Consider the following 13,714-nt stretch of genomic DNA (forward strand, 5'->3'; position numbering starts at 1 on the left):
GGGGAAAAATCATTAAAATCAGAGGATTGACTGATTTCCTTGAAATAAAATACACAGAGTCTTGCCATCTTGGGCTAAATAAGTGTCCAATGGTGAATTGTTATTCACCATTGAATTGCAAGCATGAATTGTCTCATTTGCTAAGCAGGGTCTGTCCTGGTTTGCATTCAAATGGGAGCCAGCATGGTGTAGTGGTTAGAGTGCTGGTCTCGGACCAGGGAGACCTGAGTTCAAATCCCCATTCAGCCATGATACTTGCTGAGTAACTCTGGGCCAGTCACTTCTCTCTCAGCCTAACCTACTTCACAGGGTTGTTGCGAAGAGAAACTTAAGTATGTAGTACACCGCTCTGGGCTCCTTGGAGGAAGAGTGGGATATAAATGTAGTAATAATAATAATAATAATAATAATAATAATAATAATAATAATTAATAAGATCTACAAATTGAAATTGAAAGGCTGTGGCAGAAAAAGACCAAAATAATCCCAGTGGTAATTGGCGCCCTGGGTGCAGTTCCAAAAGACCTTGAAGGGCACCTCAACACCATAGGGGCCACAGAAATCACCATCAGCCAGTTACAAAAAGCAGCTTTACTGGGAACAGCCTATATTCTGCGACGATATCTATAACAGCAGCAACAACATTGATAGTAAAATTCAGCCATCCCAGGTCCTTGGGAAGGACTCGATGTCTGGATAAAACAAACCAGTCAATCACACCTGTCTGACTGTGTAAATAAATAAATAAATAAACAAACAAATAAATAAATAACCTAATTTAGCAAGTGAAAAGGCTTTAAGAAGTCTCATCTCTGTCAGGTCTGATAAATAAGATCCTGGGCATTGAAATTATGTTGTTCTGGCTCTCTGGATATCAGTAGTGATCAGTAGGGGTGCCAAAGAAGGCAGCTTGGCTTGCTCCTCTCTCTCCTGCGCTGTCGGCAGGTTGGCCATTCATCAGGTAGAGCTGCACGGGTAATAGATTGGAGTACAGAGGAGCTAGCCAACTGTGTTTCCATGGTAATGCTTTCGTAGGCCAATAACGTATCTTGGACATCTCAGGTCTCACGCCTAGAAATGTGGTGGCCTGGAAAAAACTGGGGGGAACCAATTTTTCCCCGTTTAAAAAAACGAACACTATTTATTTTATTTTTACATCTTTAATTTTTTAAAAAAACATCTTTACTTTTTAAAAAACTTTTCTATCCCGTTCTTCTTCCGAGGAGCTCAGAGTGGTGTACAGAATGTACATGCTTATTTTTATCCTCACAACAACCCTGTGAGGTAGGCTAGGCTGAGAGATACGTCACTGGCCCAGAGTCACCCAGTGAGTTTCATGGTTGAATGGGGATTCGAACCCAGATCTTCCAGCTCCTAGTCCAACACTCTAACCACTATGCTATGCTGGCTACAATTTCTCCCCACCCCTGGCCTTCATGTCTCATGCCCCCATGGTGTGAACATTATGGGTTGTGAAATCTCTTTGCTTTTTGGAGCTCAGCTGTAGCTGCCACTATCCCTATAAACCAAATGGGGTTTTGCTTTAATGGAATGTCCTTATGGTTAGCTCTGAGTGCTCCGAGCAACTGCATGCCCCCTTCATCCAGCAATCCAACGTTTCTCCTGTCCTCCGTTGTGTGTGCCCAGTGGTTCCAGCTCAGGCCATGCAAAGCAGCAGGGAACTAGGCCAGTTGGGTGTCGGCCTCTTAAAAGCCAGTTTTACCAGCCCCGCCCACAGAGCACCTTTGCCTCTGGGATGGCATCCACCCTGGATTTGCCACCAGATTGTAGACATCGATTCCTGCTTCCAGGCAAGAGAAACCCAGGACTGACCTGCACCTTGAAAGCCTCTGGTTTAAACGGAATCTGATGCAGGTGGGTCAACCTTTGAGTACGCCAAGGGTTCTCAAACTTGGGACGATGGGAGTTGTAGTCCAACAGCATCTGGGGACCCGCGCTGGAAAATCCCTGACTTGTGCACAGCCCAGTGGGCATGGATGCGGAGAGTTTTCCGAGTCGCTGGCAGGCGCGTAGCAAGCTGCCCGACGGCCCAGGGACAAAGTTCCCCTGGGGTGGTGATGCACGCGCATGCAAAGCACACACGCACCCCACCACCCAAGCCGTGTCTTCTCCGTCTGCAAGGGCCCCCTCTCGAGGACCTGTGAGGACCCCCCTGTGAGGCTGCCCTCCGCCCCACCGCCTGCATACTCCGAGTATGGATAGCGTCATGTGTCGTGACATCACGACATGCAACACTATCCATATTCAGAGTATGCAGGCCCGCAGGCCCGAGAGAACCGGTGCTCCGGCCAGGAGTGGGAGGGAGAAGCCCGCCCTCCTGCTGCCGCCACTGGGGGCGGGGGGGGGGGCTGCACCCTCTTGTCCAATGGATGCTACACCTATGGTCGCTGGCATCCAAAGGGCCACATAGGTTGTTTTGGAGGTGATGGTATTACTGTTGCAGCTTGTGGGAGGATGTCTGAATATCTGCAGAACAGGCAATTGGAAGGGGCAGAGGAAGACACCCCTAAGCTCCGCCATTAAAGAATGCCAACATTGTTCACAAATGATGCATGCATTACTTTTGTCCTGCAACATGTGGATGTTCCATTAGTTTCTCTCATTCCTAAGGACTGGGAACTTGTTCTGTTTTGTTTTTTAAAGTACAGCTGCGATTCCTAAAATACTGAAACCTGCATCCAGATTCCAAGCCTGCAGATTGCAAATGCAGAACATCAGCAGAAGAATAAATACATACTCCATTAATGTATTTTGGTGTCTGAAATATGTGTAATCTCCCTATTACCTAGACAACAGGTGTTTAACTGTTAGGTATCACAAATCAGATTTGGGGTTCGTGCGTGTGCTTTGGTGGGCTGTGCCAGTCTGTCACAATATGTTAGCGAGATTCTTAAGATCTTGTACCAAAACAAAGAAGTGCTTGTAAAGAAAGAAAACAGAACAAAGAAGTTGGTATTCTAGTAGGCAAATAAATCTGGTTCATTATTTCCAGGATGCATCAATAGAACCAGAGGAGTCTCTGTGCATTCCATATGTATTTCCATCTGTCATTCATACATCAGAACCTTTTTCAGTACTCTGGATTGCTTCAGAACTTAAATATGGCACAGAACAGCAGTTGAGACCAGTGCTCAGAAAATGGATTAGTGGTCTAGAACAGGGTTTCTCAATATTATTTATTTATTTAACAAATTTTTATACCGCCCAAAACTTACGTCTCTGGGCAGTTTACAACAAGCAAACAGAAAAAGTTAAAATATTAGTTAAAACAAAATAAATGACAATGGAAAGATTAAAACATTAGTTAAAACATAATAAATAACAAAAAAGTTAAAACATTACAACAATTTAAAGAATTTTAAAACAATGTTAAAACTATTAAAACAATATTTAATCAAAAGCCTGGGTGAACAAATGGGGAGGTTCTCATTTCAGCAAGGAGCGCATTCCAAAGATGTTGGACTACAACTCCCATCGTTTATTGTTGGGGGTGATGGGAGCTGTAGTCCAAGAACATCTGGAGACCCAAGTTTGAGAAATCCTGGTGTAGGAGGATCCTGTGTCTAGCAGGTTCTGAGAGGGTAGGATTGACCCTTGTGCACCAGACTTAACTTGTCTTGTTTTCTCTCTTAGGTACCAAAGGGCGGAAGTTTGCCCCCAACCACAGATGCTGCAAAGCGCCCCTACAAGACAGAGATAATCGGTGGGGTGGTTGTGCAGACGCCAATCTCTGTCAACCAGGTGAGAACGGGATAGCTTAGGGGTTCTCAAATGTGGATCCCCACAGATGTTGTTACTACAGCTTCCATCATCCCTCAGCCTCAATGGCCAAAGGCTGTTGTGACTGGGGATGCTGGGAGTTGTAGTCCAATGACATTTGGGGCATTTACATAGGAACATAGGAAGCTGCCATATACTGAGTGAGACCCTTGGTCCATCTAGCTCAGTATTGTCTACACAGACTGGCAGCGGCTTCTCCAGGGTTGCAGGCAGGAATCTCTCTCAGCCCTGTCTTGGAGATGCTGCCAAGGAGGGAACTTGGAACCTTGTGATGCTCTTGCCCTGAGGGGAATATCTTCCAGTGCTCACACTTCTAGTCTCCCATCCACATGCAACCAGGGTGGACCTTGCTTTGCTAAGGGGACAAGTCGTGCTTGCTACCACAAGACCAGCTCTCCTCCCTTGGCATAGCTGCTCAACCCAGCCTCCTCTGTCCACTGGAACAGTGCAGAGAGACAGGTTTCTTTTGGAGAGGGGCCATGGCTTCGTGGTAGAGTGCGTGCCTTGCATGCAGAACATTTCTGGTTTGGGGCTTCCCCACTTGAAAGGATCTCGAACAGTAGGGCTGGGAAAGGCCTTCCAGAGAACAGCTGCCAGCAGAGCAAATCAAGCCAGCAGCTTATACCCCATTGCTTCCTGCCTCCCTGAGCAGTTTGCAGTTCTTGTGGGTGTCTCTTGAGCATCAAACGCATCGGTTTGCTGGCTGGATATCCTCTGTGGTGTGGAGGAAGCCGCTTCGGCAAGTGAGGCCCAGAGCAGCTGTCACAGCAGTTCTAGACTGTAGAACCTCAGCAGCACAAAGGAGCAGGTTCTTCTTCCTTGAAGTGGGGTAGTTAAAGGGCCAAGCTAGACATTTAGGAACATAGACAACTGCCTTCTACTGAGTCAGACCATTGGTCCATCTTGCTCAGTATTGTCTACACCAAGCCTGCTCAACTTCGGCCATCCTGTAGATGTTAACTTGGCAGAGAGGCACCTTTTAACGTGGTGATTCTCTTTATTTAGCAGGGGGAGAGTAACTGGCCCTATCCACCCCTAGCACAGTATCTCCAGTGACTGTTGCTGGTGTCTATCTTATGTTTCTTTTTAGATTGTGAGCCCTTTGGGGACAGGGTTCCATCTTATTTGTTTGTTATTTCTCTGTGTAAACCGCCCTGAGCCATTTTTGGAAGGGTGGTATAGAATTCGAATGAATGAATGAATGAATAATGTTGGCCTACAACTTGCATAATCCCTGGCTATTGGCCACTGTGGCTGGGGAATTGTAGTCCTAAAACAGCTGGCAGGTGGGCAAAGTTGAGCAGGCCTGGTCTACACTGGCTGGCAGTGGCTCTCCATGGTTTCCCAGCCCTACCTGGAGATGCTGCCAGGGATTTAACTTGGCACCTTCTGCAGCGAGCAGATGCTCATCTTCTGAGCTGTGGCCCTATCACCTAAGGGGAATATCTTACAGCAGACGGTGCTCAGCCATCCAAATACAGACCAAGGTGAGTGCTGCTTATCAAAGGGGGCAATTCATGCTTGCTACTACAAGACCAGCTGTTCACCCCATTTGCTAGAAGGTAGTTGTCAGAGGCATGCTTCCAACAGCAAATCCTCCCCCCCACCACTCCAAGAACAACTGCAGGGAGCTTGATCCTGATTGGAACTGCAAGGAAGGAGGAATTAAGCCTTCTACTTTTCTTGCTAGAAGATGCCTGCCAGTACTGCCTTTCTCCTCCCCTCTTCATTTATAGCCAGCTATTACAGGAAATCACAGCTTGAAGGGGCCAATTTTTAGCAGGAAAATATTGCAACGGGAATAGGTTGGCTTGACTTGACTGCAGCAGCACCATAGATTTCCAGTTGGTTTCCAGTTGTGGCTCTAGGTGCTAATTATTCAAAGCCCTAAACAACTTGGGGGGAAGATTCCACCTCTTCCCACATGAATCTGCCCTCCTTATTCAGGGAGGCCCTTTTGCATGTCCTGCTGTCATGAGAAGTCTGGCTGGAGAAGTTCAGAGCCTTCTCTGTGGTGGCTCTGTTCTTTCTCTCTCAAACTCCCTGCAAAATCATATTCAAATAGCATCTTTTTGATCGGTTTCTAGGCATAAGCAAAAGACCTTAAAATTTCAGGAGGCCTTTGAAATGCCTTTGAATCTCTATTCCGGCTGGTTTATCACTGCTTTTGGTTTTTTTAAACCACTCTAATGTTTCTGCTGTTCCATGTTGTTCTGTTATTGTTTTATGATTTTTAATTTTATTGTTAGTGCATTTTTACAACTATAGAGGATAACTTCCAACCTTTCTGTCGCGGTGCCTAGTGGGAAGCTAGGAGAAGTCCATGCTGGACTTGTAGATGACAGAGGGGAGGGGTCTCTGTGTTTTACACAGCTCTGTGACTAGCAAAAGCAGAATAGATCATTATTTTATTTTATTTTATTTTATTTTTATTTGACACATTTTTATACCACACTATACACAAGTCCTTAGGCAGTTCACAGTCTAAAGTAAAGGTAAAGTGTGCCGTTGTGGTCACTCCTGGTGACCACAGAGCCCTTTGGTTATCTTTGGTAGAATACAGGACTGGGTTTTACCACTGCCTCCTCCCGTGCAGTCTGAGATGATGCCTTTCAGCATCTTCCTATATCGCTGCTGCCCAATAGAGGTGTGTCCCATAGTCTGGGAAACATACCAGCAGGGATTCGAACCGGCAACCTCTGGCTTGCTAGTCAAGTCATTTCCCCGCTGCACCATTAGGTGGCTAATGATAATTTGGCTTATTGATTATTTCTGTAACACCATTGTTGTGCATGACACACTGGGGTGGTCGGTACCACCTGGAGGGACAAATTGCCCATAGTGATTTTTGGCAAGGTCTGCACCCCTCGAGATGGAAAATACGTGGCTGAACATTGCAAGACTTTCAGCTTTCAGAGTGTTCTCATGCTTTCATTGTCTTGGCCACCGGACTTGCAGTGGCCAAATGTGCAGGAGTGTCTTAAAAGCTTTGAGAAGTTTTAAAAACACAAAAATTACTATAAAATTGTATTGATGTCGGAGGAATGGAAATGAAAACTAGCAGGAATGTCCTGCAAAGATTACTCCATGGAGAGAAGACAACAATTTGTTTTACCCTCAACCTGGCCCTGGCCCTTTGCTCTGTTCAAAAATGATTGCAATTGTGCCAGACCGTTTGTGGGTAGGGATGAAGAAGAGGTGATAGCACACACAAAGCTGCAAGTGCAACAGTGCTTTCACCTATTTTCCATCTCCGGGTGGCCAAAAATCACTATGAGCGTTCGACCCCTGAGATGGCACTGCTCAGTGGTGGGTTTAAGCAGAGGTATTGTAGGCACTTGCCTACGGCGGCAAAATTTGAGGAGCTGCAAATTTTGCCGCTGCTCTCTGGGGGCGAGGGGAAAGCCTCTCTTTTTTTCTCCTTAAAAATCGCCACTGTGTGCAGCGGAATAAGGTCAGCGGCGGCTGCACGATGGCAGCTGCAGGGAGGGCCTTTCTCCACGTGCGAAGAAAGGCCCATAACAGACTGCAGACGGGGGCGTGCAGTCATTTGGGTGGGAAGAGGGGAGATGGAAGGAACTCTCCTTTGCTGCCCACGCAGCGGCATTGCTTAAAGGGGGAACTTTCCCCTTGGCCCACTACCACCCTCCCTGCTGCAGCTGCTGCCGTCCCATTGCTTGCACAGCCTTTTAAAGGTAAAGGGGGGACTTTCCCCTCGCCCCCCCTCCCCGCAGTCACTGCTGTGTGGCCTTCGCTGACCTTTTTAAGGAGAAAAGGGGGGGCCTTTCTCCCTCCACCCCTACCCTTGCTGCAGCGGTGGAGATGGCGAATCCTTGGCCACTTACAGGTGGCAAAAGGCTTACTCCGTCCCTGGTACTGATGTCCAAAGTTTGTCGGCCTAGCACATGGAGTATGGGAGGCTGCAGTCTAAATTTTTTAGATTGTGAGTCCTTTGGGGACAGGGAGCCATCTTATTTATTTGTTATTTCTCTGTGTAATAAGCCATTTTTGGAAGGGCGGTCTAGAAATCGAATAAATAATAAATAAGAATAAATAAGAATAATAAGTACTGAGGGAAGAGAAAGAAGCAGCCAGCCAAGCCATGAGGTGCTTCTGCATGGAAATATGCTTAATTTGCATAACATAAAATGAAATGCCGCATTTATATAGTGCGTGCAGAGTGCCTCGTGTGCATGATGGCATAAATCCTTGCAAGAACCCTCTAATGTAGGTCAGTGTATGTGTGTCCATGCCTGCTTGCTAAGAGAGAGCCGCTTACTTTCAAATGATGCAGGATTAGAACTTTTGAGCCTCTTGGCACACTGTCATAGCCACTGGGTGACACCCCGGCTCTCTGCATGGAAATATTCTGCGGAATTTTGGATTACTATGCCTCTAGAACAAAGTTGTACAACTTTGCCTGTAGGTGTCGGACTGCAGCTCCCATCATCCTTGACTATTAACTACTATGGCTGGGGATGATGGGAGTTATAGTCCAACAACTGCTGGGGGCGAGGTTGTGCAGCCCTGCTCTGGAATATTTGGAATTCCCCCCTCTCCCCCCTGAGTCCAGATTCTATGCAACCCTAGTTACGCTTAAGCACAGACCATAAAAAAGAAGAAAGAGAAAAAAGGGCACCATGGTAATTATGCCACTCTGCCCAGCCCTTGAGCATGACAAAATCCAGGGCAAAGCTGCTTCTGTTAGTACAACCAGCCTGTGTGGGCGAAAGTGTGCCATCTCCCTTCTTTTATAATGCTCTTTGGAGAAAGAGAGAGAGAAGAGAAGAGAAGAGAAGAGAAGAGAGAACTGCTTATCCAGTGTTGCAAGTCCTAAAACTCTTGGAAAGACGCTGGACACTTTCCTCCAGAGCAAACGTTTGCCTTCATTGAGTCCTCCAGAGTTTAAGAAGGGACTCCCAAGCCCAGCATCCTGGTTCTTAGGTGGCTAGTGGGATGCTTTTATCTGTCACTTCCCGGATCGTAAGCTAATATTGCTATGCCCTTATACAGATCTATGGGGTGGCTGCATTTGGAATACTATGTACAGTTCTGGTCACCGTGCCTCAAAAAAGGCATTATAAAACTGGAAGAGGGGCAGAAGAGAGCAAGCAAGGTGATCAGGGGCCTAGGGCACCTACCTTATGAGGCAAGGCTAAAACAATTGGGGCTTTTTAGTTTAGGGAAAAGGTGACCAAGGGGAACCTTTTATTTAAATAGACTTCAGTTTTATAGAGGGCTATGAAATTACACATGGTGTGGAGAGAGTGGATAGGGGGAAGTCCTTCTCCCTCTCTCACAACATTAGAACCAGTGGTCATCCCATGAAATTGATTGCCAGGAAATTTAGGTCCGACAAAAGGAAATACTTTTTCGCCCAGAACATGATTAACCGGTGGAATTCTCTGCCATAGGATGTGCCGGCTTGGATGGCTTTAAAAGCATGTCCCACGCCTCCTACCCAGATTGGGGTTAGTGCATAATTAATCACTCTCTGTAGGGGTGTACAAACCGGCTCGAATCCGAACCGGTTCGACATCGAACTCCCCCCACCCCCGCTTCGGGTGTCCTACGACCATTTTTTAAAATTCTCTTTTTAAAAAACTTATTCATTTAAAACATTTATATACTGCCCAAAATGCAAATCTCCAGGCGGTTTACAACAAAACAATAAGAAAAGATAATCCCCTTATCGCCTCCAGGGTTAACTTATCCCCTCCGGGGGGGCTTTTCCAAGATGGTGGCTGGTGTGTGTGTCCATGGAGGTTCCCCCTCCCCCCACCGGCTTTCCTTCTATTAGAAACCACCCGTTTCTGGCATCTTTGGCCCTTTCCGGGCCTATTCTCTGGCGTGGCGGCCATTTTGGAGGCCACCACGCCTGCGCAGTGGGACCCTGCGTGGCCGGGCCAGGTGGTTTTGAGCCCATCCCTAGCTCTCTTCCGCACCTTGAGAGAGTGACTGAGAGTGTGACACAAGACTGGGAGCCTAGCGGGATGCTTCTCCCACCCAGCTTTTGGTCTTGAAAACGGGCCCACTGAGATTTGGTGCTCTAGGGTTTCCTTGCAGGGAATATTTTTTTAAACGTGGGCGAGCTACAGAGCTCCCCCAACCTGCCTTTTGAAGTGGCACATTCCCAGGCGAACTGTCCAGGGTGCTTTTGCTGAACAGGTAGATCGGCTCTCGATACAGCATGCCAGCGTCTTAATTACCGGCTTTGTCGGACTGTGGTCCAGGTGCTGTTATCCGCCCTGAGCCCTCGGGGTGGGGCAGGCTAGGGAATGAAGCAAGTTGTACCAGTGGCATGCTGGGTGCTTGAGCTACAAGAGGAAGGCTTGCCTGCATTTCGGTATAAGCTGCTACCAGCTGCACGTTTTATGAGAGTCGCGCTTAATGAATGGCTTGAGCCCTCTGTGCGTTTAATTAAACGACTTGGCTGGCTGAAACCCTTGCTGGCACCCACTCGCTCGGTGCCATGCTCCGTTTTGTCAAGGACATATCCATGAACATAGGGAAGCTGCCGTATACTGAGTCAGAGCCTTGGTCCATCTAGCTCAGCATTGTCTTCCCTGACAGGCAATGGCTCTCCAAGGTTTCAGGCAGGAGTCTCACCCAGCCCGACCTGGAGGTTCTGCCAGGGAGTGAACCTGGGACCTTCTGTGTGGGCAACAGATGTTCTTTCACTGAGCTATAGCCCCATCCCCTCAGGGCAATATCTTGCTAGCATCAGAGTTCTGAGGTGGGAAAGAGGACTATACCAGTTCAGTTGGCATTGGGTAAATAAAGGTAAAGTTGTGCTGCCGAGTCGGTTTCGCCTCGTGGTGACCACAGAGCCCTGGGGTTGTCTTTGGAAGAATACAGGACAGGTTTCCCATTGCCATCTCCCATGAGATTATGCCACCTTTCAGCATCTTCCTATATTGCTGCTGCCCGATATAAGTGTTTCCCATAGTCTAGGAAACATACCAGCAAGGATTTGAACTGCCAACCTCTTGCTCGCTAGGCAAGTTATTTCCCCGCTGCGCCATTAGGTGGCTGTTGGCATTGGGTAGGGTGCCATTTATGAATGTGCCCCCGAGTTAAAACTATAAAATACAATAAAACCTAGCATGTGGGGAGGGAGGGAGGGAGGGAGGGACCTGCTTGCCCAGCCCTTTTCCAGCGGTGCCAGTTTCTCACAGCTGTGCCCGCTGCACCCTCCACCTTGTTTGGTGCACATTCAAGGAAATTGGGAGAGCTGACATTCCTGTCGTTTACTCCAAGCCAGAATAACTGGCCATGCTTAGTTATTACAAAAGAGGGGGCGCAGCGTCGGCGTACCTAAAATCTCCACCTTCTGACCTGGAACCTGCCTCCATCCCCACTTTGGCTGTGGTGACTGAGTGCTGAGGGGAAAACACTCTGCGTGTGAACCTGTCCCCCTTGGTGACTCGGGGCCTGAGGCTGATTCCAAGCGAAGCTCTGGAGAGTGCGGAAGAGGAAGCACCAATTCCAGGGGTCCAAGACTCGTGAAGGAGGGGAAGAGTCTCTTGGTTTTAACACCTCTTTCCTAGAATGCTGGAATGGCGCTGATCCCACTCGTGGCCGTTTCCTAAGCTCGGGTCAGTTTGGGCCATACATCTGTGAAACCTCAGCCCAGCTGCCGGAATGCTTACCTCACGGCCGGCTCCCTAACAGAACTTTCTTTTCCTTCTCAGCCGAGCCTCATTTTTCATCCCTGTTTTGAAAGCTCCCTTCCCTGTTTGCTCTCATTCTCTTTCTGCCAAGCTCTCTGCGGGACTTGTGGCAAAAAGAAAAAAGAAAAAAAAAAAAGCCTGACGCTCCTGAGGGACAAATGTCATCTTTGGGGCTGTTTCTCTCCCCCCCCCCCCCGGCCCCCGGGCTCTCCGCTCTAGCCGCAAGCCGGCGGCTTCCCCCCAGCCTGGCACGGACACTGGGGGGCATTGTTGTGGGGCCCCTGTGCGGAGGGAACCTGCCATGCTGAAGAAGTGAAATGGGCTACACAATGGCCCAGTGTGCCTGTCCCTTTTGTCACGAAGGAGCCTTACTCTCTAAATCCAGTAAGCAGGCACTCACCCATGTAATTTATGCAGGGAACAGAATCCTGCTTTCTTCTAAAGAACAAGGCGGTGGGGCTTTTTCAACGACGCGACACCCTTCAAGCAGTTCTGCTTTTCTGGGTTTCAGCAAACGGCCTTTTTTTTATTGCTAGCTAACTTCCCCGCATTTCTCTTCCTTCTCTGTGGGCGAACTGTACACCCCTTCAGCCATTCTCGCATCCTACCCACTCGCTTTTCTATCATATTATCTGCTGGTAGCGGCCGTTGTCCTCTTGGGCCCTGTGCCAGATAGTTCTTCCCAGCTCTGTACTTCTGGTAAGAAAATGGGCACTGTGGTTTCTCCTTACTCCCGGAGCTTTTCCAAATGGCAATTGAACGCAGCTTCACCACACTTAGGCGTGTGTGTGTGTGTTTTAATACGAGGGAACCATTTACAGCGATGTCAGTACAGCGACAGAAGGGGACATATATCCAGTGGCAAACTTCAGCTTTGCTCCTTGACGATTCGCAGTTAGCGCGCACTATGCGCATTCTAAAAAAGTAGCACTTTGGTGCAGTGCTCAAAGCGCCTTAGTTTTAGGCACTTCCTGCTGCAGTAAAGCCACCTGCCTGGGAAAGCTCCACGCCACGACAACATTAAAACTAACGTTCAGTGCCCAGGGAACCTAAATTCTGCATTTCCCCCTCTTGCCTCAGTAAATTATGCAAAAGTGTCTGTTCCCCCCTGCATTCTCGGCATAAGGTACAGGGTATTGAAGCCACAGTTTCAGTCATTCAGTTTATTTGTTTAGCCATAACCATAACAAGGATATTTGACTCAAAATTAGATAGTTAAAACAATGATGTTAGAAACAAATTCATGGGACACTTACAAACACAAACGTTCTCAGAATAATTCAGAGCAATTAAACAGTTGGTATCAGCTTGCCAGCCGCCTAATGGCACAGCAGGAAATGACTTGATTAGCAAGCCAGAGGTTGCTGGTTCGAATCCCCATTGCTATGTTCCCCTGACTATGGGAAACACTTATATCGGACAGCAGCAATATAGGAAGATGCTGAAAGGCATCATCTCAGACTGTGCGGGCGGAGGCAATGGTCAACCCGTCCTGTATTCTACCAAAGACAACCACAGGGCTCTGTGGTCTCCAGGAATCGACACCGACTCGAGGACACACTTTACTTTATCAGTTTGCCAAGTACTTTGATGGCAAAAGTTAAAAAGCTGGCTATTTCTCAGCTAATGGTATCAGCTAATAAATATTTTGCATAGAACCCCAGAGACCTCCCAGGATAAAGCCTTACCAATGCCCAGATAAATACATCACATTAAACCATTGCAAAAATTACAATAAAATAAATAGATGGATCAAACCATCCACTTCTCCAGACCAACGTGGACACAGACATTCTGTAACAGGAATCCCAGCACTATGGCCTTTCAACACTGTGGATGGTAAAACGGTATAACTGTGAAATTCACTAAATTTGTGAAAAGGCTTTCCTATGCCCGAGCTCTGTCAAGTTTGATTTTTTTTTTTTTAAGGTGCTGGGAATGAGGAAGGCTTAGGACAAATATAAAGAGAGGAACAATGCTTCCTAGTGGAGACCAATGTGTATTGGCGAAACTGGAAATCTTTTTGTATTTTTAAATGTGTATTTATTGTTACACAAATTGTGCTCTTCCTCCAAGGAGCCCAGAGTGGTGTACTTGGATATGTTGATCCTCACAATAACCCTGTGAGGTAGGCTGGGCTAAGGAATAAGTGACTGGCCCAGAGACACCCAGTAAGTGAGCTCACACAACTGTGGACAATCATGGGTTAAAGTGTGGGACTTGGAAACCCAAATTCACTT

At 47.5% G+C, this 13,714-nt stretch overlaps 1 protein-coding gene across 10 annotated transcripts in view; it reads left to right on the plus strand.

Moving 5' to 3' along the window:
* PLEKHA2 (pleckstrin homology domain containing A2) overlaps window positions 1-13,714 on the plus strand; it is an 82,810-nt gene that overhangs the window by 46,685 nt on the left and 22,411 nt on the right. For all 10 annotated transcript variants that reach the window (XM_053269965.1, XM_053269964.1, XM_053269961.1 and 7 more), the window contains one exon: window positions 3,655-3,762. In XM_053269965.1, the coding sequence (XP_053125940.1) occupies window positions 3,655-3,762 (108 nt within the window). The remainder of the gene's footprint in view (window positions 1-3,654; window positions 3,763-13,714) is intronic.

The sequence above is a fragment of the Hemicordylus capensis genome, chromosome 8 (genome assembly GCF_027244095.1).
Source record: "Hemicordylus capensis ecotype Gifberg chromosome 8, rHemCap1.1.pri, whole genome shotgun sequence".
NCBI lineage: Eukaryota > Metazoa > Chordata > Lepidosauria > Squamata > Cordylidae > Hemicordylus > Hemicordylus capensis.